Source organism: Gracilinanus agilis, chromosome 6, assembly GCF_016433145.1.
Source record: "Gracilinanus agilis isolate LMUSP501 chromosome 6, AgileGrace, whole genome shotgun sequence".
In the NCBI taxonomy this organism is placed as follows: domain Eukaryota; kingdom Metazoa; phylum Chordata; class Mammalia; order Didelphimorphia; family Didelphidae; genus Gracilinanus; species Gracilinanus agilis.
In genome coordinates, this window is record NC_058135.1 from 272076833 (window position 1) to 272101807 (window position 24975).

Below are 24975 nucleotides of genomic sequence, written 5' to 3' on the forward strand. Positions count from 1 at the left end.
TCTCTCTCTCTCTCTCTCTCTCTCTCTCTCTCTCTCTCTCTCTCTCTCTCTCTCTCTCTCTCTCTCTCCCTTAAAGGATTCCTAGCTTCCTTCAAAGCTGATTCCAAGGGTCACCCCCCACAGGAAGCCTGCCTTGATTTACCCAGGAGCTAGTGCCCCCTGCTCTGCAAATTTCTTCGTAATTATTTTGTTCATAATTGTCCATGTATGTGTTACTTAAAGCACAAGCTCCCCAAGGGCAGAAGCCGCTTCCTTTTTTGTCTCTGATCCCCACTTGAGTGCCTGACACCTAGTAGGGGCTTTATCGATGCTTTTCTGAATGAATGAACCCTGGTTCTCTGCCTGCAGCCAGTCTTTCCATGATAGCTCAGGGATCTCAAGGCCCTTCCTGGGAGGTGGGGTGTCATGGAAGGCCTGCCTTTGGCTTCTGGCTCTCCCCAACCCCACCAGCCCTGCTGCTGGGGCTGCCTTTTTAGACCTTAGTTTCTCATCTATAAGAGGAATAATTCTGTGATTCTTGGGCCCTGCTCAGCCCTGGCGTTCTGTGTTCCAAGCTAGGTCCTTCCCAGCTCTTAAGTCCTATGTTCTAAGTCCCTCGTGGCTCTACTATTCCATGTTCTAAGGTCCCTCCAAGCTCTGACATTCTCCGTTCCAGGGTCTCTCTCCTAAGTGCCGTTTTGTTTTCCAAGGTCCCTCCCAGTCCTGCATTCGGTGCTCTAAGATCGGTCCTTCCCAGCTCCTAAATCCTCTGTTCTAAGGTTCTTCCCAGCTCCAACATTCTCTGTTCCAAGGTCCCTCCCAGCTCTGCCATTTTGTTTTCTAAGGTCCCTCCCAGCCCTGACATTCTGTCCTAAAATTCCTCCCAGCTCTGACATTTATGTCTTTTAAGGTTCTTTCCAACCCTGATATTCTGACGGTCCGGCCCCCTCCTTCCCTCTCCCCAGACTCCTTGGGCGAAGGTCCTTTCTCTGAAGGGTGGGGAGCAGAGCCTCCCAGGAGCGCCGGGTCCCTCGGCTTCCTTTGACCCCCCAGAATCCCTTGGGGGATCGTGGCTTCAGGGGACGGTCTTGGGGAGTCCATCCTCTTTGGGGCCAAAGGTGGATTCTTTTCCTCCTGCTGGCGAGAACTGTACCCTCACCCACGTGACTCTGTCTGCTGCCCTTCCGCTCACTCACCCAGCCCCTTCCCAGGGCTTCCGCCACTTGTCCCTCATCAAAGAGGCTTTCTGATGGCCCAGAGAGCTACTGGAAGGGCTTCTTCTTATCTCAGGATTATGGAAGCAATGCCCAGAATACTAAACTCTTACTATACTAAGCCAATGTTTGTTGATTGGATTTATAAAAAATGTATACTGAGCCCCATTCTAGAATCAGGGAACCCGAGAGGATTATTCTTCTCCATTCAAGAGAATGTCCACAGGGGCATCTGGGGGACTAGACCTAGAGATCAGAGGTTCTGGGTTCAAATCTGGCCTCAGACACTTCCTAGCTGTGTGACCCTGGGCAAGTCACTTCACCCGCATTGCCTAGCCCTTGCTGCTCTTCTGCCTTGGAACCCATACACGTATTGATTCAAAGATGGAAGGTAAAGGTTTAAAAGAGAGACAGAGACAGAGAGACAGACAGAGAGACAGACAGAGAATGTGCATTTAGTCTTGTTCCATAGGAGAAAGAACAATCTGGTCTTAAAACTCATTTTCTGTGGGAACCGGGTGCCCGGGGCGAGGTGCCGAAGCTCCTCCAGCCTCTGCATTCCTCAGTTGTGAAATGGGAATAATACACCTCTCGGGTCTACCTCAGAAGGTTTTTGGAAAAGTCAGAAGTCATGGAAATGAGGTTGTGTGTGGCGGGATTGTTTTCTCTCTCTAGGCCAGTCCCTCCCCGTGGCAAGGGGCAGCGAGGAGGCACAGTGGACAGAGTGCTGGGCCTGAGTTCAAATCCAGCCTCAGATGCTTCCTAGCTGGATGAGCGTGGGCAAGTCTGTTAGCCCTGTTTGACTCAGTTTCCTCGTCTGTAAAATAAGCTAGAGAAGGAAATGGCGACGTGCCCCAGTATCTTTGAGGAGAAAACCCCAAACAGGGGTCAGACATGACTGAAACGACTAAACAGAAACCCAGAGCAAAAGTCTCCAGAATCTCGTGCCTCGGCCTTCCCAGTGGGCAAAGCAGACGGACGCCTCTTCTGGACGTGGGATCGGATGTTCAATCACACACACACAGGCTAAAAATCTCCAAACCCCCAGCCAGCAATCAGACCAAGCCTCAGACAAGCCCCACCGCCGAAGCTCCCGACAGTCCACCGGTCAGCCTTATCTCTTTCCAACAGAGAGCCTGGGACGGTCTCAGAAGGGGGAAGCCGGGGAGCGTCGGGGGGCTGGTGCGGGGCAGATGCTTCCCTCCGGCTTGTGGGGAGGAGAAGATGGAGGGGAGAAAGGAAGTGGAGAGGAAGGGGAAGGGATCATTTCTCTCCTGAACCAAGCAGACGAAGGAGATGGTAGAGATGCGGCTGAACCCAGGGGTTAATGGTGGGAGGAAGCGGGAGGGGTTCCTGCTCCCAAGAGGGGAAATTCCCTCCTCCTGGTGCCTCAGAAGGAGAGGAAATTGGGAAAGTCCCCAGGGCTCCTCTGGCCATGGGTGGGAGCCAGGCAGAGAGGGGCATCGGAGCAGGGATGCCCAGGTGTGTGGGGTGAGAGGGCGGACCCCTTCCCTACTTTTCATGTGAGTAGGGGGAGACAAATGTCCCTAAAACCGTGTCTCCCCTCCTCGGAGCTCGTGACTTCCACCCCCCTCATTTCCCTTCCAGTAACCAGCACCCAGAGGGAGCCTCTCGCCCTCTCCCCATCGCTAATCACCAGGGAAGGCAAGGAGGCTGGGACGGGTTGGTAGAAGCAGTCTATGGGCTCCTGCTTCCTAGACTCGGAGCCTCAGCCAATGAAGGCAAGGCAGGATTTCTTCAGAAGACCCCCAGCTCGCCACCTCACTGGGATATGCACTCCGAGCCTGCTGGGTTTCTGCCCTCGTCTCCTTCCCTCCATCTAGCCGCAGCTTTCTGCCATCCCACACCTTGTACGGTATCCAGAACAGCTGGGATCATCTCCAGTTTACAGCTGGGGAAACTGAGTCCAGGGTCAGGGATGGAGGAAAGAACTCAGGCCAAAGTGGGCCACTGTCCAGCCCCAGGAAATCTCAGGTGCCCAAAGCTGCCCTGCGCTGCTCCCTGTGGCCACCAGGGGTTGCCAGACCCTCGGTCCAAGGGAAATAGATCTGAGCCTAAGAAAGGGACCAGGGTTTGGATCTCCAGAGGGGAGCTCTAGTCCAGGCAGAGGCTTGCCCCAAGGACACCAGAGGTCACAAGCAGCTCCAGGGCCATGAGATGTTCCAGTGGGGCCTGGGGAATTCCAGCCTCTCCTTAAGCACCCTGAGCTAGCCCCAGATTTTAGCTCTGGCTCTGGCATTGCCCTGGGTTCTAGAGTCGGGTTTGACATTCTAGGGTTCTTGGTTCCTCTCTTCCATCTGCTCTCTCAACCCCATTGGGTCAGACCAATCTCTATCACTTTGGCGATCCCTAGGCATGATGGCACCCCCCTACCTGTGTCCGCCGCCCCATTCCCTTGAGCCTGGAGAGTTTTAGAAGGTATTAAAGACTGGGTGTGGGGGAGAAGGTAGGAGAGAGCAGTGCTTCTGAGGCAAGGCTGACAAGAGACCCGGCTCCAGAAGCCACCAGTCCCTCCCTTGAGCCCCTCCAGGGCACCGTACAGTGAGGGGGAGTGGGCAGGTCCCCCACTGGTGGACTCTCAGAACGCTCCAGCAGCCCCTCCCAGAAGGCAATACCATCATTTTATGGAACCCCATCACAAGGCCTCAGATATGGATTCCAAAAAGCCTTCCTGGATCTGGAGCGTGGGGGGGCTCTGGGAATCCTGCAAGATCCCAGATGGGGACCTCGAGGTAAGCCCAGATGAGGTTCTCCGGTGCCAGTTCCAGTATCTCCTTTCCCCGCCACCCTCTCTCCCCACGGTGGATGATGGGCACACAGTTGGTGCTTTATATAGAATCAAACTGACGAGGGTTTACAGTTGTGGTGCCAGGGGATGCCTGCCACCTGTGGGTAGCATCCTGCCCACTGCCCCCCTCTGTATTTGAAGGTAATACTGTTGTTTCTGGTTCTAAATCCACTTTCCCGAGGAGTCTAGGGGTCCGCCCTAGAGCTGCCCAACTCGGACTGGAGAAAACTCTTTCCTGCCCCTCTAACTCTCCCAGACCTGATGTCCAGAGGAGGTGATGGGGAGGGGCCATTCCCTAGCCCTGTTCCAAGTTCACGGATGCTCCAAGGATTCTTGCTCTCCTCTCTTTACCCTGAATCCAGGATCCCTGATGCTCTCTTCCCTGGCAGACTCCAGATCTTGGTGGAAGGGTGGGAAGTAGGCTTTCTAGCTTCTTCCCAAATGACCCTTGGAGTTAGCATCTTGGACGCCTCCCTGGGCCTCTCCTGACCTCCTAGGGCTGGACAGTCCTGTCTTTCTACACTCGTAGGGAGGTTCAGCCATCTTGGACTGCCACCCCTACTGCCTCTGACCAGGGGCCCCAACTCAGCTAGGAGCTGCCACTGTCACACCGTAAACCAAGGCCCTCAGGAACCACTCCCCAGCCTGGTGTCCAACGCTCTCCCCTACTGTAAGAGGCAAGCCTAACACCTTCCGCATGTCCCCAGGTAGGACCGTTCCCTTCTCTGAGCCCCATCGTTCTCACCAGTAGAACAAGACGGATCCACCAGATCACTTCTAAAGTCTCTTCTAGCTTTGACATTCTACAGTCCACGTTCCCTCCCAGCCCTGACATTCTGTGTCCTAAGGTTCCTCCCAGCTCTAGCTTTCTGTGTTCTAAGGTTTCTACTGGTTCCGATCTTCTGTGTTCTACGTTCTTCCCATGCCTGATCATTTTGAGTTCTAAGGTCCCTCCCAGCTCTGACATTCTATGTTCTAAGGCCCTACCCAGTTCTGACAATCTTCCATCTGAAGTATCCTCCCAACCAAAGCACTAAAATCCTTGATTTTCAGTTCCCTCCCAGCTTTAACAGTTCTAAGATTCTTCACAGCTTTGACAGTCTGTGTTCTGAGGTCCTTCCCTGTTCTCACATTCTGGGTTCTAAAGGCCCTTCCACTCATATTCTAAATTCTAAGGTCCCTTCTGGTTCCGACATTCCTGAGCTTCTATACTATTACTGTTGACAACATCGATTTGCTGGTTTTTAAGTAAGGGGACCTGAATTCAAATCCTCCTCTGCCTTTTACTACCTGCTTAAAGTCAGGTAAGGCAGCCAGCCTCTCTGGTTTCAGCTTTGGCCTCTGTAAGACGCAGGGGGTTAGACTGGATGACCTCCTGGGTCCTTCCCAGTTCTCTATCTGTGGTTTGATGCTGCTACTGACCATGATCAAGGTACCAAGGAAGTCAGTGAGGATGAGGATGAGGATGAGGATGAGGATGAGGATGGTGGTGATGATCATTCCTCCCCTTCCCCCTCCCTCCCCAGATAACCTCTTCCCAATAATAGATGCTCTACGAGAAGCTCCCAAAGCTCCCAACCAATGGAGGACTAAGGGAGGTGCAGAGTAAAGGCTAGAGAGGACCAGCCACACCCATCTCTCAGCCTGCTTATATGGGCTCAGATGGCTTCATTCTTTGTCCATCTCCCCAGAGCCGAGCACCTACCCAATGGCCAACAAATGCCTATTGATTGATTCTCGAGGTACGTTGGAAGCCGAAGAGAACAGGATGGAGCAGCCACCTTCTCGGCCCACCCCAGCCTAGTCATAGGGCCTTTGAGAGAAGGGAGAGATGGGAGAGATGGAACCACTTACCACTATGGCTCTCTCCATCACTGCCGATATATGGATAATATTCGTGAGTTTGGCGGTACAGATCTGTGTCGTAGGGCACCATGTCTTCTGATGGCTGTAGAGAAGGGAAGGGAGGAGGTCTTACCCAAGGATCTAGGAGGGGGCCTTCACTCTGGCCTACACATCCCCCAATCCTCAACACTCAATCTATGGTCCCCTCCTTAACCTGTGTTCTCTCCCCCTCTCCATCTGGAAAGCGGAAACTATGACACGAGGGTTCTTCCCTAAGTGGAGTTGCACTGTGTGTGGGCACAGACCGTAGGTGGAGTCGAAGGAGAGACACAAAGACCTTCCTACAGACTGGGCTAGGGAAGAGGATGCCAGCTCTGATGGCCCTACAGAAGTCTTGACGGGGGCTGGAGAGGACAGAATCGAAGCCAGGATCTCAGAGGTCAGAAGAACATGCCCACGCCTAATGGGAACCAGGATACCGACAAGGATATCCCTCCTGGAGTTCGACTCCCACCTCAGACACTTACTAGCTGTGTGATCCTAGGAAAAACCATGGAACCTCTCTGAGCTCTGAAAATCGAAGGGTCCAAATGGATGCCTCCAAGATCCCGTCCAGGCTTAAATCTAAGAGCTCAGGATTCTTCCACTCCCTGCGTCCCCACTCTCCTTGACTTATTGTCTTTTCCCATTAGAATGGAGGATACTGGAGGGAGAGGGCAATCTTGTTAGCTGGCATTTGTATTTCTAATGCTTAGTAGGATGCCTTGGCATAGTATAAATGTTTATAAATATTCTCTCTACCTCCCTCTTTTCCTCCCTTCCTACATACTTATCTTCCTACCTATCTCACTCTCACTCTCACTCTCTCTCTCTCTCTCTCTCTCTCTCTCTCTCTCTCTATATATATATATATATATATATATATATCTGTCTGTCTGTCCATCTGTCCATCCATCCGTCCATCCATCTGTCCGTCCGTCCATCCGTCTACGTTTGCATCTCCCCTTCCTCCCCTAGCTCCTCATATTCCCTCACATGTGGCCCTACCCCTCCCTCCTCTTCTCCATTCCCATTGGTTCTCATGGGGTCTCGGGCTCACTCCCCTGTTCTACCCCCTCACACACTCCGTCTTCAAGTACCCCCTTGCTGCAGGCCCCAAGTACTTCCAAAAAAAAGCCCTCCTTGTCCCCTGCTCTCTCTTCAGCCTCCATCACACTCACACACAGGACCACACTCTTTGCTTTGCTGTCACGTCTACACCTCCCTCTCACATTCCCAGATCCATTCCTCTCTGACAGACCCTGGTTAATACTCTCCCTCAGAACCCTGTCCCAGGGGCTCGATGCCAAGGCTGGCAGCTTTGGCTGAATTGACTTTATTTTATTTATTTATTTTTAAACCCTCACCTTCCGACTTGGGTATTGGCTCCAAGGCGGAAGATTGGTAAGGGTAGGCAATGGGGGTCAAGTGACTTGCCCAGGGTCACACAGCTGGGAAGTGGCTGAGGCCGGATTTGAACCTAGGACCTCCCGCCTCCAGGCCTGACTCTCAATCCACTGAGCTACCCAGCTGCCCCCTGAATTGACTTTATACATCATGCGGATGGGTGAGCTTCTCTGGGCCTCAGTTTCCTCCTTGGTAAAATGACACAGTTGAACTAGATGCCCTCTAAAGTTCCTCCCAGCCCTGAAGCTCAGCTCCTACGTTTTTCCTGACCTCAACCAGGGCTGACGTGAGGCTGGGGAGGGCAGACAGGCCTTCGTTCTCTTCCTGTGACTCTCACCCCCTGCTCCTATGTAGAGGCCCCCCCAAGAGTGGTGAGGGCCTCCCCCTTCATTGACAGAGGTATTAGACAGGAAGAAGCATAAATATCCCACAGAAACCATTTTGCCTGGAAGAGGCACCCCAAATGCTCAGGATCCTCCCCTCCTTGGAGGAAAATTCCCCAGTCCTAGCTGGGATCCCCTCTAATTCTGGGATGTAGAGAAAGGCGAAGGGTCCGAAGAAGCTAGAGGGGTCAGGACTAAGTTATCTGGAGACAGAAAGCTGAGGCAACAGGGGAGCAACATGGGGAACGGGGGAGGCCTCTGGGCTGTAGACTCCCTGATTGCAATAGTTTGAAGAAACAAAGCCTCTCTAAGGCTAATTACTGGGGTAGAGCCCCAAGTGTAGAGGCAGTGTTGGGGGGGCACCAAGACAATTCTGTCTTCCCCTCCCACCCTATCTCAGACCCAGGAGACCTCGGAGCCTGGCTCTCTAAGAGGGAAGGGACGGTTCAGACACCCAGAGGGTACCAGAAGGCTCTGGGATTCCTGGCCAACTCCGGCTGGACAAGAAGGCTAGGGGCCGGCCCCCACTTAGCCTGTCCTCCTTGGCCTCGGCTCTGCCGGAGCTCAGACTCCCGAGATCTGGTTGTGGGCTCCACCCTGAGGCGCTCCAGCCGGACTGGGAAAGCCTGAGTCAAGCCAAGATTGGCCGGGGGAGCCCAGGAAAGGGCCTTTTCTCAACCCCCTGCTTCACTCTCTTGTGATTGGAAGATGGGGTCCCATTTGGAGGGATCTCTACGATCTGGCCCACGGAGAGGGCAGCAGCACCCTCAGAGGGTCTCTTTTCCGATTCCTGCCTTCCCCCTTCCATCCCGGGCCCAAGCTCCCCCCCAGCTCCCCGAAAGCCCGCACCCCCTTGGGGACGGGTCTGTTTCCCAGCTTGCTGCCTTCCTGATCTCTCACGCTGCTCTCCCAGAATCGGAGTCTCACAGGACGAAGGGACCCCGGCAGCCAAGCGGCCCATCCTCTGCCCCAAAGCTCTGGTCCCTCTCGCCCTCCTCCCTGCCTTCAGCCTGGCCCTCTCTTCCTTTCCCCTCTTTCTGTTCAGAGTTGCGGGTGCTCCTGTTCTCCTCAGCCACCTCTCAGCCCTGGGCCCTGGATGCCCCACCCTCGGGTCTGTGCCTCTGCCTTCTGGGCCCCCTCCAGCCTCGGGCCGAGCCCACAGAGCTCCAGGCTGGAAACGAGCCTCGGGGGGCTCCTGGCTCCCAGCTCCCGCGCCACCCAAGCCCGAGCATCCAGTGCCCTCCGGTCCCCCGACCCTCAGCCCCCGAGCTTTCCACCAGGCTTTAGCCCTGTAGGGCAGAGCCGGGGGAAAAGCTTCAGTCCCAATCTTCTCCTCCAGGGCCCCCAAGGAGGAAACACCAGCTTCCCACTGATTAGAAACCAGAGGGGCCTGGAAGAGGAGGGGGAGGCAGCCCCCATACTCACAGGGGAGACGAGGGGGAACCCTTCCATCTTGCACGCTTGTAACATCCAACCGATCTCAGGGCCCGTCAGCTCCCCAGGCTCGGCAGGGCCCACTCCGGAGCCCCTGGGCATCGGGAGCCACAGGGTCCGGGCTGGTGGGGCTGGGGGTGGGAGGCGGGCACCCAGTGGGGGCGGGCAGGATGGCTATCGAAGGAGCCTCAGTCCTGCCCCCTGGCCTGGCCGATCCCGAGGTGAGCCCCCTCCCTTGACATTGCAAAGCAGCCCAAGTTCCTGATTTTATCGAAGGGCCTGTAGCTGGGAGATAGTCCCCCCCCAGGGTGACATCACCACCCCAGCCCGTTTGCATAAATCTCTTGCGCTACAGGAAGTCTCTGGCTGGCCCCCGGGGCAGGTGGCAGAGGGACACCGGCCTGGGAAGGCCACCCGGTCAGAGCCCCGAGCCCAGAGGAAGCAGGCAGCCCTCTGGGGGGCGAGGGGGGAAGCCTGAAAGGGGGCAGTGGGTTTAGGAGGGGGAGGAGAGGGCTGAGGCCGAGGCCTGGGAGTCTTGGCCCTTCCCCCCCAAAGGCCTGATGGGGCCTAGTGGCAGCTCCCATGCAGGCAGTGGCAGTGGCTGGTATTGCTATGGTTCCCTGTAGCAAAATGACCCCCCAGGTCCCCTGTGAGACCTCCTCGAGGTCACCCCAAACTGATTCCCATGTGGCTAGCACTGCTTTCATTTGGTTCTGGATGCTAAAGCTCCTACCAATTTTAGTGCTCATGTTCAGTGTTCTAAGGACCTTTCCCAGTCCTGATGTTCTATGTTCTAAGATCCAGCTCTGATGTTCTACGTTCTAAACTTCCCTTCCAAGACCTGACATCCTCTGTTCCTAGGTCCATCCCAGCCCTATATTCTATATTCTAAGGTCCAGCTCTGATGTTCTACGTTCTAAACTTCCCTTCCAAGCTCTGACATTCTATGTTCCAAAGCCCTTTCTAGTTCTGGCATTTTGTGCTCTAATAAGGTCTCTTCTATGTCTGCCTTTCTCTGTTCTAGTGGTCTTACATTCTGTGCTTTATGTGCTAAGGTCCCTTCCAGTTCTCACATTGTCTATTCTAAGGTATCTTCCACATCTGATGTTCTATATACAGAGGAAATAGAAAGGTCCTCTGAAAGAGAAAGGTGTCAGCAGTGGGCCAAATGGGAAATGTCTCCTGCAGAAGATGGGCTTGGATCTGAGTCGTGAAGGAAACTGTGGGACTAAAAAGCCAAGGGGAAAAGACAGACTCAGATGTGGGGGGATTGGGCTGGGGACAGAGGAAAGTCAATGCAGAAGGGTAGAGATTGGAGAGGGAGTCATATATTTGACAGAAAGCAAGTAGGCCAGTGTCTTGGGGAATAGAATAGAAGAAGATTGGGAAGGTAGGAAGGGTTCAGATTATGAAGAGCTTTATGTATCAAAGAGAGAAGAATTTCTATCTATTTGATCATGAAAGTGATAGGGAGCCCCTGAAGCTCCTTGAGCAGGAGAGGTGATGGGGTCCAACCAACACTTTAGAAAAGTCACTTTGGCCCTTGAGCAGAGGATGGATTAGAGTGAAGAAAGACTTGAAGCAGGAAGACCAGTAGTTCTAAGACCCCTTCCTTCTATCACTAATATTCTGTATTCTAGGGCTCTGGGGAACAGGACTGTAGAGGATATCTCAGGCAGTTGAGAGAATGCTGAGAGGAAATTTACCTTGATGAGGGCTCTAGGCATGTTGCCCTTGACCCTCAGGCCCTCCCTAGGCGAAGAGGTAACAGGTTCGCTGTGAAACTGGGGCCTCGGCCTGGGTCCACAGATGTGTGTGGGATCACAAGCATTTATCTGTGCCAGCTTCCTCCCTCACTCTGTTTACACCAACTTCCTTTACCTCAGCCTGGAGAACCTGAGCATCACATACTATCCTCTCCATCAAGATCCTTGGGGGCCCTGTTCCTAGACTAGCCACATGAAGTATCCCTCTCCCCTCAACTCCATTCCACTCCAGTCTTTAAGTCGATTCAGGAGGAACACCATCTCCCTGAGACCCATTCTGTTGGCTTGAAAACTCTTCTGAGCTGAAGCCCAAGTAAGTAGTTATCTTCCCTTTCTTGAACTCAGTTTCTTCATCTGTAAGATGAGAAGCTTGAACTAGAAGATCTCTATCATCTCTCCTAACTCTGACATTTACTAAGGTCCCTCCCAGCTCTGACACTTTCTGTTTTAAGATCCTTTCCAGGTTCCCTCTAATTCTAATGTTCTCTGCAGTCTGTCCTAGGGTCTTTTCTATTTCTAAGTCTTCTGATCTGCAGTTCTCCAAGTCACTCAGTGTCAGTTCTTCCACATTGGAAGCAAATTATCTGCTGTTCTTCTTCTCCAGGGGCCCCATTCAAAGCTCCCTTTCTCCTTTAACCTTTGAATAGAAGGGCTGTTTCTCCATCCTGGCTTCCTTGGCAAGACCCTCCTAAGTGGGGCTCATGCTTGAGATCCTAGGATCATGAATCTAGAGCTAGAAGGGATCTCAGAGGATAGCTAGGACAACTTTCTCATTTTACAGATAAGTAAACTGAGATGCATGTAATGTGATTTGCTTAAGGTCACCCAAGTTGTGTTAGAGGTGGGATTTGAGCCCAGGTCTTTTGACTCCAGTGTCAGTGCTCTTTCTAGGGCCACTTAGGACACAGACCAAGGTCTATTCAGAGTAGGAGATGGTTAGGAACATAAGGTAGAGAGTAGAAGAGGATTAGCTTAGCAAAGAAGAGCCTTGGCTCAAGGGTCAGAGGACATAGGCTCCATTCCTGGTTTGGTCTCCATCTATCTATATGACTTCAGGCAAATCTTCCCATCAAGAATCTTCAGATCTCTCACCCATATAGGGTGGTGGCCTTTATAGTCTCAAAGTCCCTTCTAACTCTAACAATCTGTGATGAGCCCTGCATTTGGATCTGTTCTGTTGTTCATCTCTATTATAGAGACAGGCACCCCCCCCCAGCCCCCCAGAGTAAGCATATGGATAGAAGGGACCTTGTGTGTGTGTGTGTGTGTAGTGGGACCTGCCTGGATTATCAGTGGTTTTCTTTTGCGGACCACACAGTCAAACAAGAGGAAGAAAGCAAATGCCTTTCTCATCATCAGAAGTCTTTTATTAAATACCTGTTTGTACCTAGAATTTAGAACTCTTGCAGGGGATTCCAGCTTCCACTCAAGAGCCTTGCATCTCATACACTGCATCCAACAGTAATGAGAGGCAGCCTACCGTGGTGCATAGAGCATAGGACTTGGAGACTGAAGATCTGGGCTTGAAACCCTTCTTAATTGTGAGATGATCTATCTCACAGAATATGGAGAAAACTTTCCAATAATTATAGCCATTCCAAAGTGGGTTGCTTTGGGATGGGAGGGGTTAACCCTCTTTGGGGGATCTTCAAGCAGAGGCTGGATTGGTTAAGTATGTTCTAGTGGGAATTTATTTCTAGGTTGCCATTGTGGTCCCTTCCACTTCCCAAATTCTGTGATCTTTGATCATGAACAGTCATTTAAACTCTCAGAGCCTCAATTTCCTTATCTATAAAACAAGCATAATAATACTTACATGGTCTATTTCCTTAGCTTGCTGTGAGCAAAGCATCTTAGAAACTTTAAAGTTCTAAACAAATGTGACATTATTATTGTTTATTAAGCATCTATGGAGGGAGGGGGCAAGGTATTTTGCTTGATGCTGGAGATTCAAAGGTAAAGAACAACACAGCCCCCGGCTTCAAGGAGCCTAAGGAAGGTCTAATAGTAGGGTCAGGGTGGGGGTAGGTTATGTACATCGGTAAATATACATAATACAAGGTGAAGAAAAGAAGAGACCCACAAAAAAGGATAATTGATTTAGAGCTTGGAAGGGACCTTAAGAGGCCATTTAGTCCATGTATCCCATTTTAGAGATGAGAAAACTGAGGCTCAGAGAGATGATAATGATTTGCCCATAGTTACATAGCTATTAAGTGTGGAGGCAGAACTTGTGCCAGTCTTCTTAACTCCAGGTCTTGTCTCCTGTACATTCTACCAGTCTCCCACCTCTCCAAAATATTAGAAAGTATACTCAGAACTCCTCTTCACACACACACCTCTATGATTTTTTTTTAAAACCCTCACCTTCTGTCTTGGAGTCAATACTGTGTATTGGCTCCAAGGCAGAAGAGTGATAAGGGTTTGGCAATGGGAGTCAAGTTACTTGCCCAGGGTCACAGAGCTGGGAAGTGTCTGAGGTCAGATTTGAACCTAGGACCTCCCATCTCTAGGCCTGGCTCTCCATCCACTAAGCTACTCAGCTGTCCCCATACCTCTATGATTAAGTGAGCCTACCCCTAGATCAGAAGCTTCTCTTCCTTCCCTTACACTTTACCTAGAGTTCTGAAGACAAGGGCCCTTCTGGAAACTAGGTCCCCAAGCTAGGGAATTCCCAAAATTCAGAAAAGAGCAGGTGCAGGAGTCAGGGCTGCTGAGGAGTTGAATCTGGGGAACTACTAGATAATTCAATTTGGCAAGTTCCCAGAGTCTGAGTAATGAGAATAGGGTATATGAGGCTTCCCTCCAAAGGGAAACAAGTTAGGGGATAGCAGTGGATTTTCTCCCCAGCCCAAGATCTGGTATAGGACAGCTGTTACTCCCAGGAATCTTTCATTGTGACTTCATCTCCCAGGTTTGCTTTCACCTCCAATCCCCTCGGGCAAAGGGCCAGACCCTAACCCTTGCCACAACTGTACCTAAGATCTATCCTACTTCTAAGCTATAACCAATCTGTACTCCAACTGTTTTTGCGAAAGGTAAAAACGTTTTTTAAAACCTTACTTTCTGGTCTATAGGAGCCCTTTATGGTAGGGTTCTTCTTTTGTTTGCTCATTCTTCCAGCTTATTTCTTGACTTTGTACTTTATAGTAATGCTGGGCTCTGTACATTTCTGGGGAGAATCAAATAATTGGAACCTAGATCATGTTTAAAAAAACAACAACCACCTTACTTAATGTCTTAGTAACAATTCTCAGATAGAAGGGTAAGGGCTAAGCAATTGGGATTAAGTGATTTGCACAGTCACACAGCTAGGAAGTGTCTGAGGCCAAATTTGAACCCAGGTCCTCCTGATTTCAGGTCTGGTACTCTAAGCTACCTAAGTTGCCCCAGGTGAATACATTTTTAAAGCACCATGCTAGACTAGAGGAGAGAACAATAAGTAAAACATGATGCCTGCCTTCTGCGAGCTTCCAGTCAAATAGGAAGAATCCCATATGCCAAAGTAATAATAACATACCGTATTACACACAAGTCCACAAGAAAACACAAACCCTTTCTTGGGCTTTCATAGTCAGAGAAGTCATCTTATTCTCCAGGAAATATTTGATGAATGCTTGGTTAGATAACCAAGTGAGGTGACCAAGATCTTGTCCCAGGTCTCCCACAGATGTTAGTGTGGCTTTGACCACGTCCATCTGGAAAACAAGAAGATGGAACTAGATGGCCCCTAAGATCCCCAGGATGATGTAGGAAGCTCACTGGCTCCAAAGTCAGAGAATCTAGGTTCAAATCCCACTTCCAGTGCCTGTTCCAGGCTCTAGGACCATCCAGGGACTTGTTTCCTGCATCGCTAAAACAAGAGAGTTGGACTTGGCAGCTTCTGTGGGCCTTTTCAGTTCTGAATATACAATCCTAGAATTTTTTTTTTAAACCCTCACCTTCCGACTTGGAGTAAATACTGTGTATTGGCTCCAAGGCAGAAGAGTGGTAAGGGTAGGCAATGGGGGTCAAGTGACTTGCCCAGGGTCACACAGCTGGGAAGTGTCTGAGGTCAGATTTGAACCTAGGACCTCCCATCTCCAGGCCTGGCTCTCAATCCACTGAGCTACCCAGCTGCCCCCCAATCCTAGAATTTTATGCAAGATCCAAGCAAGGTGTTAAGGGAACCCTGAATGAGGAAAGATCATGGGATGCGGAGAGGAAGGGGAAATCAAAGAAGACTTCACAAAGAGGCTTGTTTCTGAGCTGTGCACTAAAGAATGGGCAGGAATTCGGTAGGCAGGGAAGGGGCATTCCTGGGACAGAGGACATCATTGTCAAAAGTATCGAGGCAGAAGAACAGGGGACAGGAATGGAATTAGGTGAGTGGCTCAGTTTGATTAGACTGAGAATCAATTTCATCTAGTGCTGTGTTAATTAAGGGCAAAAAAGGACAATTCAAGTCCATGTTATGGAGTCTGGATTTTTCCTATATAGCATAAGAGGCTATTGAAGGTTTTTGAGCAGAGGAGTACCGTGAGTAGCCATATGTAAGAAAGATTAGGAAAAGAATATAAATTTTAAGTTAAATTTTTTTAAGAAAATAAAGAATCACTAGCCTGGCTGCAACATGAAGGATGGACTGAAGGAGGAGAGAAGCTATGGGGGAAGAGACTTACTAGAAGCCTATTTCAACAGCCTGAACTAGAGTGGTGACAGGGAAAATGGAGAAAAGAGGATAGATGTGAGAAAACTTACAGAGGCAGAATGGGACAAGGGAGAAAAAAGAGAAGGAAGTGGCGAGGAGGAAAAAGAGGGAGATTATGAGAGAGAGAAAATGGAGGGAAAGAGAAGAGGAAGGGAAAGGATGAGAGAAGAGAAAAGAGCAAGAGGTAAAAATGGGAAGCTATAGAGGAGGGGATGATGGACTAGAAGGAGCTGGTTCAGCACAAGGATGGGACATGGTTGGGACTTACTAAATGCTAACTGACCGTCAGACTCGGGCAGCCCCGGATTGTATTTATCAGCCTCATTCAGATGGTTCCTTGGCAGTGTTTCAGGATTAATTGGTTGAAGGAGCCTCCGTTGAGGCTGCAGGTCTATTCCTTGGGGATGACACCAAAGAACTGCAGACATGGAGCTAGATAAGAGTTCTAGGTTCAAATCCCAGCTCTGACACTTACCGTCTGTTTGGCTTCAGTAATAATACTGAACTCCTTATTCATATTCTAGGACCTGATAGGATTAAGGCCCTTAACCCAAAGACGCTTTAGTAAAGGGGAAACAGTGGGCTCAGAGGCCCTGGGTTTCAATTCCCCCCCTGCCTCTTGGAAGTTGTGTGACAAGAGGCAAGTCACTTGATCAGCCAGGAGATGAGGGGGTTGGTCTGAGTGACCCCAAAGTCCGTCCCAACTCTGCCTCCTCTGGTCCCACGAACCTTCTAGAGAAAAGGAAAGGCTAGGAAACACCCGAGGAGGCCAGTGATAGAAGCAGTGGAACCGGGGCATAGATTGCCTGTGGATAATCAGGAAGCGAGCCTTTGAGAAGCACCCACTCGCACCAAACCCGGCACCGATGCTCTCTGGGGATACAAAGGCAGAAATTTAGTCCTGGCCCTTAGGGAGGTCCCAGGGTGATGGGCAAGACGACATGCCAATAATTATGTACAAATGGTCAATGTTCAGTCATCCTTCCAGGCAAGGTTTTCTTGGCAGAGATACTGGAGTGGTTGGCCATTTCCTTTTCCAGCTCGCTTTACAGATGAGGAAACTGAGGCAAGCAGGGTGAAGTGACTTGCCCAGGGTCACACAGTTGGTTAGTGTCTGAGGCTAGATGGGAGCCCAGGAAGAGGAGTCTTCCAGACCCCAAGCTCAGGGCTCTAGCCACTGGGCCACCTCGCTGCCCCTAGAAGAGATAAAATGGAGATAATGTCAGAGGGAAGGCAGGAGGGTGGGCACAGGAGCCCTCCCCGGGATTCTGGGGAGGAGAAAGCTCAGGCTCCAGGGCAGCAGATTGGAAGGAGGCCACCAATTCCCACTCTCCAACCAGGCCTAGGCCGGGGCAGGGATAGACGGAAGCCAGACGGAGCCACTCGGAGGCCTTATTGCTGGAAAGGGAACTCGAGCAATGTTACGTGATTTAGTCACCATTCCGAGATGGGATCCCCAAATGGCCAGAGGAGTCTACGACACCCCAAAGCTGAAGCCCCCGACCTCATCCGACCCGCTCATGTGGATGGCGGAGGACCCCGAGAGTCAGAGAAGGGCTTCCTGGCTGGTGAGCTGCCATGCGGCGCAATTCCACAAGCCTTTATTAGCCACCTTCTGGGGGTGCTGGGACAAAACGAGGAGTCTGAGTTCTACTGGAGCCAAGTGACCCGGACCCAGACCTCTGTGAAAATATCTACAAAGCGCCAGGCAGGGAACGGGGCACTTTGGGGGAATCAGGAAGGTCTTCTTGTAGGAGGTGGCCTTGGGCTGGGCCTCAAAGGGAGCTCCCAGCCAAGAGGCAGGGGTAAGGGGGACCCCGTGGGCCCTCCATCGGGCAGACGTGGGCCCGGGCCAGATGTGGCCTCGGCTTCTGGAGAGGCCCTGAGCCACCCCCACCCCCATCAGCCCTGTCATTCCTTCCACCCTCATGGCTCTGTGACTGAGCTATCTGGCTGGAGGAGGGTGGGGGGGCCAGCACACCCTCTAATGCAATCCTGGGTCTGTCTGGCAACAGGAAGCGTGGGGTGGCTCCTTTTGCAGCCCAGCCTGGGCCAGGCCTGGCTCGGGGGCAGGAGGGGGGCTCTCGCCACATGCACCTCCAGGTCCCTCGCCCCGAGCCCGGAGAGGACCCACCTGGGGCCTGCAGAGAGGAGGCGAAGCAAGAGGGGAGCTCCCTTCCCCCAGGAGGAGGGGGGACGCTGGAGGCAACTCGTGCTTTAGCCTGGAAAAGTTTACCCTGGGCTGCCTCCGAGCTGTCCTCTTGCAACTTCCTCTAGCTGTTGAGACATTTCGAGAGGCTCCTCGGCCGTGGCCTGGGACACGCCATGCCCTGAAGAGCCTCCCCTCCTCAAGGCCTGGGACACACCATCTCTCTCCACTTTGGGGTGACCTCACCCAGATCCCAGAGGCCGTGGGCAGCAGAGCCTCGACTCCAACCCTCCTGGACCCCATCCTGGGTTCCCGGCCCGGCCCCCCGGCCTTCCATCCTCCTCGCCCGCTGGGCTCTCCTTCCCCTTGACCACAGCCTTCTGTAGCCAGGGATCGCACCTCCCAGCCACATCACTGAGCCTCTGGTACCTCAAAGCCAAGCTAGGCCTGCGGTGACTTCCTGCCTGTCACCGCGGCTGGGTCGGCATCACCTTGGGGAAGGGAAAGGGGGCGAGAAGCCCTCCCCGCCCCTCCACCTGTTCTGAGACTGTCCCTTAGCTTTCCCCCGGCCCCTATCTCCAAGCCTGAACCCCCTTTTTCCCTCCTCGTTCCCCCCCCAATATCTCATCCTTTCTTTTAAAAAAGTAAACTTCTATCAGGCACTTTACAGCACCTTCTCCCTCCCAGAGAGCCACTATAGAGCAAAGAATGCTCAAGGCCCGTCTGTCACCCTGACCTGTTGTCACTTCAATCAGCATCACCACCATCACCCCAATGAATGATTCAGGGGCAGCTGGGTGTCTCCATGGACAGAGAGCCAGGCCTAGAGACAGGGGGTCCTGGGTTCGACTATGACTTCAGATACTTCCTAGTTCGGTGACCCTGGGCAAGTCACTTCACCCTCACTGTCTAGCCCTTCCTGCTCCTCTGTTTTGGATCCAAAGGTTTAAAAAAAAATAAAAAGGAACAATTTAAGCTTAATCCTCAGAGGCCCGGTCAATCAATCATCGTTTAGCAGGCACCTACTCCATGCCAGGCTCTGGGCCGGGTGCTGGGGAACGCCAAAACAAAAGAACAGAGGCAGAAGCTTTCATTCTATCTGCTGTATACTAAAGGCTCCTGCCCTGGAGAAAGAGAGACGGATTTGGGACCAGAAGACCCGAGTTCAAATCCCAGTCTGCCATTATGTGTGCCACCTTGGAGCAGTCTCTTCTCTGGGCCTCTTGCCTCATCTCCAAAAGGGAGGGGGTGGCCCAGATGACCCTCCCCCTGGCTTTAAACTCTCCCCTCTTCTTCATTCTTTCAGGGATTTCTCCTGCTTGCAGAGTGAGGAAGGGCTTCAATTCCTCTCCTGAAAGGAAGCAGACCCCTCTGGGGAGCAAAGAGAATGGAGAGGGAAGAAACACGCTTTCCCTTCGAGCGAGATCCGGGCTCCTCTCTGCCCTGATTTCCTCCCCTTCCCTCTAGCTCCCCTCCATCTTGGCCTGCCCCGGCGGCCCTCTTCCCCACAACCCCCCCCCACACACAGCTGTGCCCCCTCCCCGCTTGGAGATGAGGCAGAGAGAACAAGGGGTGCAAGATAAGAGGCGTGTGTGTACGGCACCCTGGCCGAGAGGAAGCCCCAGAACGGGGTGGCCATTGTGGGCTCCTGGGAAGGCGACAGGCAAGTTCTGAGAGAGCTCCAGGGGCTGCTGGGGAGTGGGAGGCCCTCCATGCAGGAGGCCGAGCCTAGAGGGGGCTGCTGGGGAGTGGGAGCCCTCCATGCAGGAGGCCGAGCCCCTTGGAGGCCAGTGGGGAGTGGGAGCCTCAGGCCAGCCTGGTTCCCAGAAGGAGTTAACTGTCTTTGGGGCCAGAGTGAATCAGAGGCTCCACTCAGTACTGGAAATTCCCTGTGCATGGCATGTGGTCACCCAGAAAAGGGAAACGGTGCTTTTCGGAGTGGGGGACAGCGGGGGCCGGAGCGGAGCAGACGCCTGCCTGGGCCTTGCAGAGGTATTTATAAGCTTCTGGCTCTATCCCAAAGAGGCCGGCCGGCACCCAAGGGCCTGACGGTCAGGCCACAGCCTGAGGAGGAGGGGGGAAGAGTTGAGAGAGAGGGAAAAACCTCAAGGGGGAACCATGGAGGGGGAAGGCTCGGAAGGCCTAGTGGCCAGGCCTCGCCAGGGGGAGAGGGCCGTAGCCTGGTGGCCGTGCTCGGACCCCTGCAAATGATCCCCCCAAGGTCCCACCATGGCCTTTCCTCCTCGGAGGCCTCCGCGTTTACTGCACCCACTGACCATCCGCTAGGGCAGGGCGCTGTGCTGAGGGTGCCCCGAATTCTGCGCTTAGACTTTCATCCCTTTAGAACAAGGCTTTAAGTCACTGACTGATAGCTGGGGGAACCTTCACACTTTGACTCGAGCCTTCGTTTTACAGATGAGGCTGAGCCCCGAGGAGAGACGCTCTGTTCCGGGTCCCCCGGGAAGTGAGGGAGCAAAACTGAGATTCGAATCTGGGTCCTCTCGGTCCCAGAGGCTGCCTCCTTCCTACGACAGTGAGCGACTTCCCTGTCAAAAAGCACGACCCCCGAAGCCTGCGCGGCACGAGCCCCGAGTGCGAATCGGAGAACCTGGCTTCTGACGTGAGGCTGCCGGCCACGGGACGCAGACGGACAAGAGGGCGCCGAGAAGGCGCCGAAGGAAACGAGCCCACGTCCCCGCAGAGCCTGCTCTGGGCTCCCACCCACTCACCAGAGGGCCGTGGGTCTGAGAGGGCCAAATCTGCCTTTAACACACAGAAGAAACAAAGGCCCGTCCCAAGACTCCATGGCGATGGGGGGGGGGGGGGGGGGACAGAGGAAACCTGAAAAGGAATGAGCAGAAGAGACAGTTGGGAGGGCCAAAACGAACCTGGAGCGGAGTGCCAAGGCCACCATTTGCGTGCGATGCCAGGCAGGTGGTCCCCCATCTCTGGGCCCGCCTTCCTTCTCTTTAAGAAGAATCAGGTTGTCTCAGTGGGCCTCTGAGGTCCCCTCCAGGAGGCAGGGCCAGGGAACAGGCAAAGAGATGGAAAAGGGGGGCCGCCCACCGCCCCCTGCCTCTGCCCTCCGCACGGCTGCCACGCCGAAGCCCCGCAGGCACAGATCTACCCGTGCCAATGCCCCGCTCAAGAAGCCCCGCCGGCTCCCTCCCACGTTCCCTGCTGGGCATTTAAAGCCTATACAATATGGCGGCTCTCCCTCTCCCTCCAGACTGGTTTCAGGCCTTTTCTGCTCTCATCCTCATCCAGCTGGCCTCCTCACTCTCCTGCCCTCGCCTTCACCCCAGCCTCCTCATGGGTGCCCCTTGGGCCCCCGCCTCCCCCCGGGGCTCAGCCCACGAGCCCCTCCCCGGAGAGGCCTCCCCAGGCCATCCCCTCCGGGCCTGAGCATGGCACCGCCAACGTCTACGGCTCACAGAAGGCCCGGCGGAAGCTCGCGGAATCCTCACCCCGATTAGCCCCATTTTACAGATGAAGAAACTCGGCTGAGCAGGCTCGGACAGCTGCGTCAAAGCCGGCTCTTCCCATCCAGCGCTAACCATGACACCCCACTGCCCCGCTGCAGAGCCATGTCTAGGGTGCTCTGACGTTGGCCAGCGACGTTCCCGGTGAAATAAATCTCCCTCGCTGGGCGCACCGTGTGTCTCCCCAGGGGGACACGAGCCCCCGGAGGGGAGGGGAGGATGCCTGGGCCTTGTGGGCCCCGGGCGGCCTGAGGCACGTGTGGGGTGGGAGGGCAGAAGGGGCGCGTGAGGGGGTGACTGGAGAGCCAGAGGCACCATCGGCGCATCCCGCCGGGAGCAGCCCGGGCAGGCCTCTGGCTCAGGGAAACATTCCGCCATCTGCACACAGGCCCGCTCTAGACGGGGGCCGGTTCCCTGTCCCTGGGCATCTTCGGGGGGAGGCTGGACGTCCTCTTCCTGGTTAGGCCTGTTCTAGGTGGGATTCTTCCATGGACAACAGCCCCCCCCCCCCAGCCTCCAACACTCAGCCTCTGAGAGTCGGTGCCTGGGGAGGCATTTAACGAGTGCCTTCTGGAGGAGCGCCCGAAGGCTGATGAAACATCCCCCTCGAAACAGCTCTCTGGAGTGGGGGGACGCGTGTTTTTATCTCTTTTTACAGAGGGAGAAACTGAGGCTTAGAGCAGGAACCCCCATCCTCTCCCGGCACCCTTTAGAAGGGAGAGTAGACGAGAGCCGGCTGGCGGGCCCAGGCCTGGGGGAGTGGGAGCAGGAGGGGCGCCGGGTGGACCCTTCCCCAGCCCAGCCATTCCCGAGAGGCTCCTGAGCCAGGCCGGGCGGCGCCCCGACTCTGCCTTGGGGCTCACTCTGGCCCTGACTTGGCAGAGAACGCAGGACTTGTTCCCAAAGGCCGATGGGGGGAGGCTGTGCAGCAGAAGAAGGGGGCAGGGAGGGGGGCATGCTGGGGAAGGAAAGAGGAAGCCGCGGGAAGAGGCTTTGGGGGATGGGGGGACAAGGGCGGGGGTGGGGATGGATGGGGGGCTGGGCGAGCCGCCAGCCACAGTCACTTCATTCCTCCCAGTTTCAGTTTTTAAATAGCAGCTCCGTTTGGAGCACAGTGGGGTGCTCCCTCGCCCCTTCCCCCCAGAGCCCCTGTTCAGGCCAGCCGGGCCCGAAGGTCCCACCGCCACAAGATAACATCCCGAATGCAGGCCTTCGAGGCCCAGAGTAGATATTCCAGGTGGGAGCAAGTCAAATGGCTTCGGCCAGAATCCTGACTGGTCCCAGCCTAGCCCTAGGCCCAGTGGGTGCTGGTAGGGCCGGGCCTAGGCCTGGTGGGTGCTGGTAGGGCCCGGCCTAGGTCTGGCGGGTGCTGGTGGGGGCCGGCCTAGGCCTGGTGGGTGCTGGTGGGGGCCGGCTTAGGCCCGGTAGATGCTGATGGGGGCCGGCCTAGGCCCAATGGGTGCTGGTGTGGCCCAGCCTAGGCCTGGTGGGTGCTGGTGGGGCTCAGTGGGTGCTGGTGGGGCCCAGTCCTAGGCCGGTGGGTGCTAGTAGGGCCTGGTGGGTGCTGGTGGGGCCCAGCCCTAGGCCCTGTGGGGCCTACTTCTTCCAGGGCCCAATTCTGGGCCTGGCCAGTCCTGTTGATGGCCTGGCGGGTCCCTGCAGAGCCTGGCTCCGGTCCCAGGACTATTAGGAGATCCTGGCTCTGGGCCAGGTCGATTTGGGTGGCTCCGGCTTCTGGGCCTGGCGAAGCTGGACGGTACCAGGCTCTGTGGTCACTGAGGTAACTGCAGCTGGGCCCAGAGCAGATGACAAACTTGATGACTCTCCACATTGGAGGCTTATTTATAAATCAGGCCTCCTCCGCCAGTAAGGCAGCTGCAAGGCCGCCAAGTCAGCAGGCCGGGGGCTGGCGGGCCATCCTCGGTTCAGGCCGCACAGCCTCTCCAACATGCGGGGGCTGCAGCCTTTTACGGTTTCTTCTGGAAGCTGCTAACCTGGGGAATGGGACCGAGGGGGAACCAAGGGCCCCATAACAGGGTAGCGGCCATGTGGGCATCCTAGGGTTGGGCTCCGCTCTTCCTAGAAGCTGCCCCGATCCCTCTGGCTCTGTCACAGTGGTTTCATTGGCCGGATGCTCCCTTCTGACCAGGGTCTTCATCACCTCCTTCAGCTCCCCAGACCAGGAGGCCCCGTCAGGCCAGAACCTCTGAACCAGGCCCGCACTGGACCCCTTGCCTTCAACTCCCTCCTTCTGGCTGCCTGGGAAACTTCCTGTGACTTTCTTACCCCGTGGCTCTTGGGGGATGTGTAGATCTAGAAAGGAGGAAATGGAAGGAGGGACCCCAAACATAAGCTGGGCCCATTTTAGGGAGCCACGCTCAGTACTCAAGAACTCCCTCATCCATCAGCAAACAGGTCCCCATGGAGAGAGGGAGCTTCTTGATCCAATTCTACAAGAGGGACAATTCCATCAGATCTCTCGTCCTTTTCTGTCCCATCATCAGCCCTCAGGGACCACGAGCCACCCCGAAATGAGGCTCTAAGTTCCTCCTCCCTAAGGTTTTAGAGCTTTCGCTCATCCCAGGAATATTAACGTTTTAGAAGCTAACGTGGGCCAAAGGAATGAACCTCTAAGAGCAAAATGTCTTGAACTCTTACGGATGGCAGGAGAAACATTGTGAGCCTCATAAGTCCCGCCATATAAGTGAGACCCAACAGGAATCACGATGATTGGAATCAGAGGCTCTGCCAACTTACTAGCCAAGGACTTGACCTGCCAGGGCCTCAGTTTCCTTGTCTGTAAAAAGAGGGCTGATCCGGAAGACCTTTAAGGTCCCTTCCAACCCTAGAAGCTCCTTTTGCCGCTCTGATTCCTGGCCCCCTGGACAGAGCCTACTTTCCTCTAAGCAGAGGAAAAAGGGTTATGGAAAAGTATCACCAAAGATTTCCCAAAAAATTACCAAAAAGAAGAAGAAGGCAAAAAAGAGCGCTAGATTTGGAGTCAAAGGACCTGGATTCAGATCCCACCCGGCACCTCCCCTCACGCCCCCGGTGATCTCCTTCCCAGGACTGTTTCCTCCTTCAAATGAGGGGGTGGGATTAGGGCTCTCTAAGGTCCTTTGGGGTTCTGAGAATCTTGGGGCCCAGAAGAAGAAAAGTGTGCGTCCCCCCAATGCTTTGGCTCACGTCTTTCCTGAGATTTCTCAAATTCTCTGCCTGAGAGCCCCGACAGCTGCCCGAGCTCTGCCAAGCCTCTATTCCAACCAGTCCCCCTCCTCGCCCTCCCATGCCCGTGGCACGTTCCATGGTGCCCCCCGTGCTGGCCTGGCCCCTCTGGCTCCGTGTCTGAGCAGAAAAGTTTGGAGAACCCCCCGGGGGAGTGGGAGGAAGCCTAGACGGGGTCCTCGGGGCGGCTGCCTCTTGGGGGAGTCCCTTCAGCTTAGGGTGAAATGATTTCTCCAGCCCCTTCCTGTTCTGGAAGCCTGAAGTCTTGGGCTTCCGATCACAAGCTGGGAGCTCGAAGGCACCTCAGAAGTCATCCAGTCCAACCCCTTTGTTTATCAGCGGAGGAAACGTGCCCAAAGTCACACAGGAAGTGGCAGGGCCACGATTTGAATTCAGGTCCCCAGACTCCAAATCCAGAATTCTCTCTCCACCTTCTCCCCAGCCTACGTTCTCTTCCTCCTCCTGGTCCTCATGTAGGTCAGAGGATCATAGTGTGAGAGCCGAGAGAGGCTCTTATTTTAGATGAGGAAAGGGAGTCCTCTGAAAGTGAAAT

The 24975-nt window shown here is 54.1% G+C and overlaps 1 protein-coding gene across 1 annotated transcript in view; it reads right to left on the reverse strand.

The window, feature by feature from the left end:
• Positions 1-9281, reverse strand: part of SPI1 (Spi-1 proto-oncogene) — a 19860-nt gene extending 10579 nt beyond the window's left edge. The window contains exons 1-2 of the mRNA XM_044682429.1: positions 9102-9281; positions 5857-5950 (exon numbers count right to left, since the gene is read on the reverse strand). Coding sequence (XP_044538364.1) covers positions 5857-5950; positions 9102-9212 — 205 coding nt within the window. The 5' untranslated portion in view covers positions 9213-9281. The remainder of the gene's footprint in view (positions 1-5856; positions 5951-9101) is intronic.
• Between the last annotated feature and the right edge of the window lie 15694 nt (positions 9282-24975).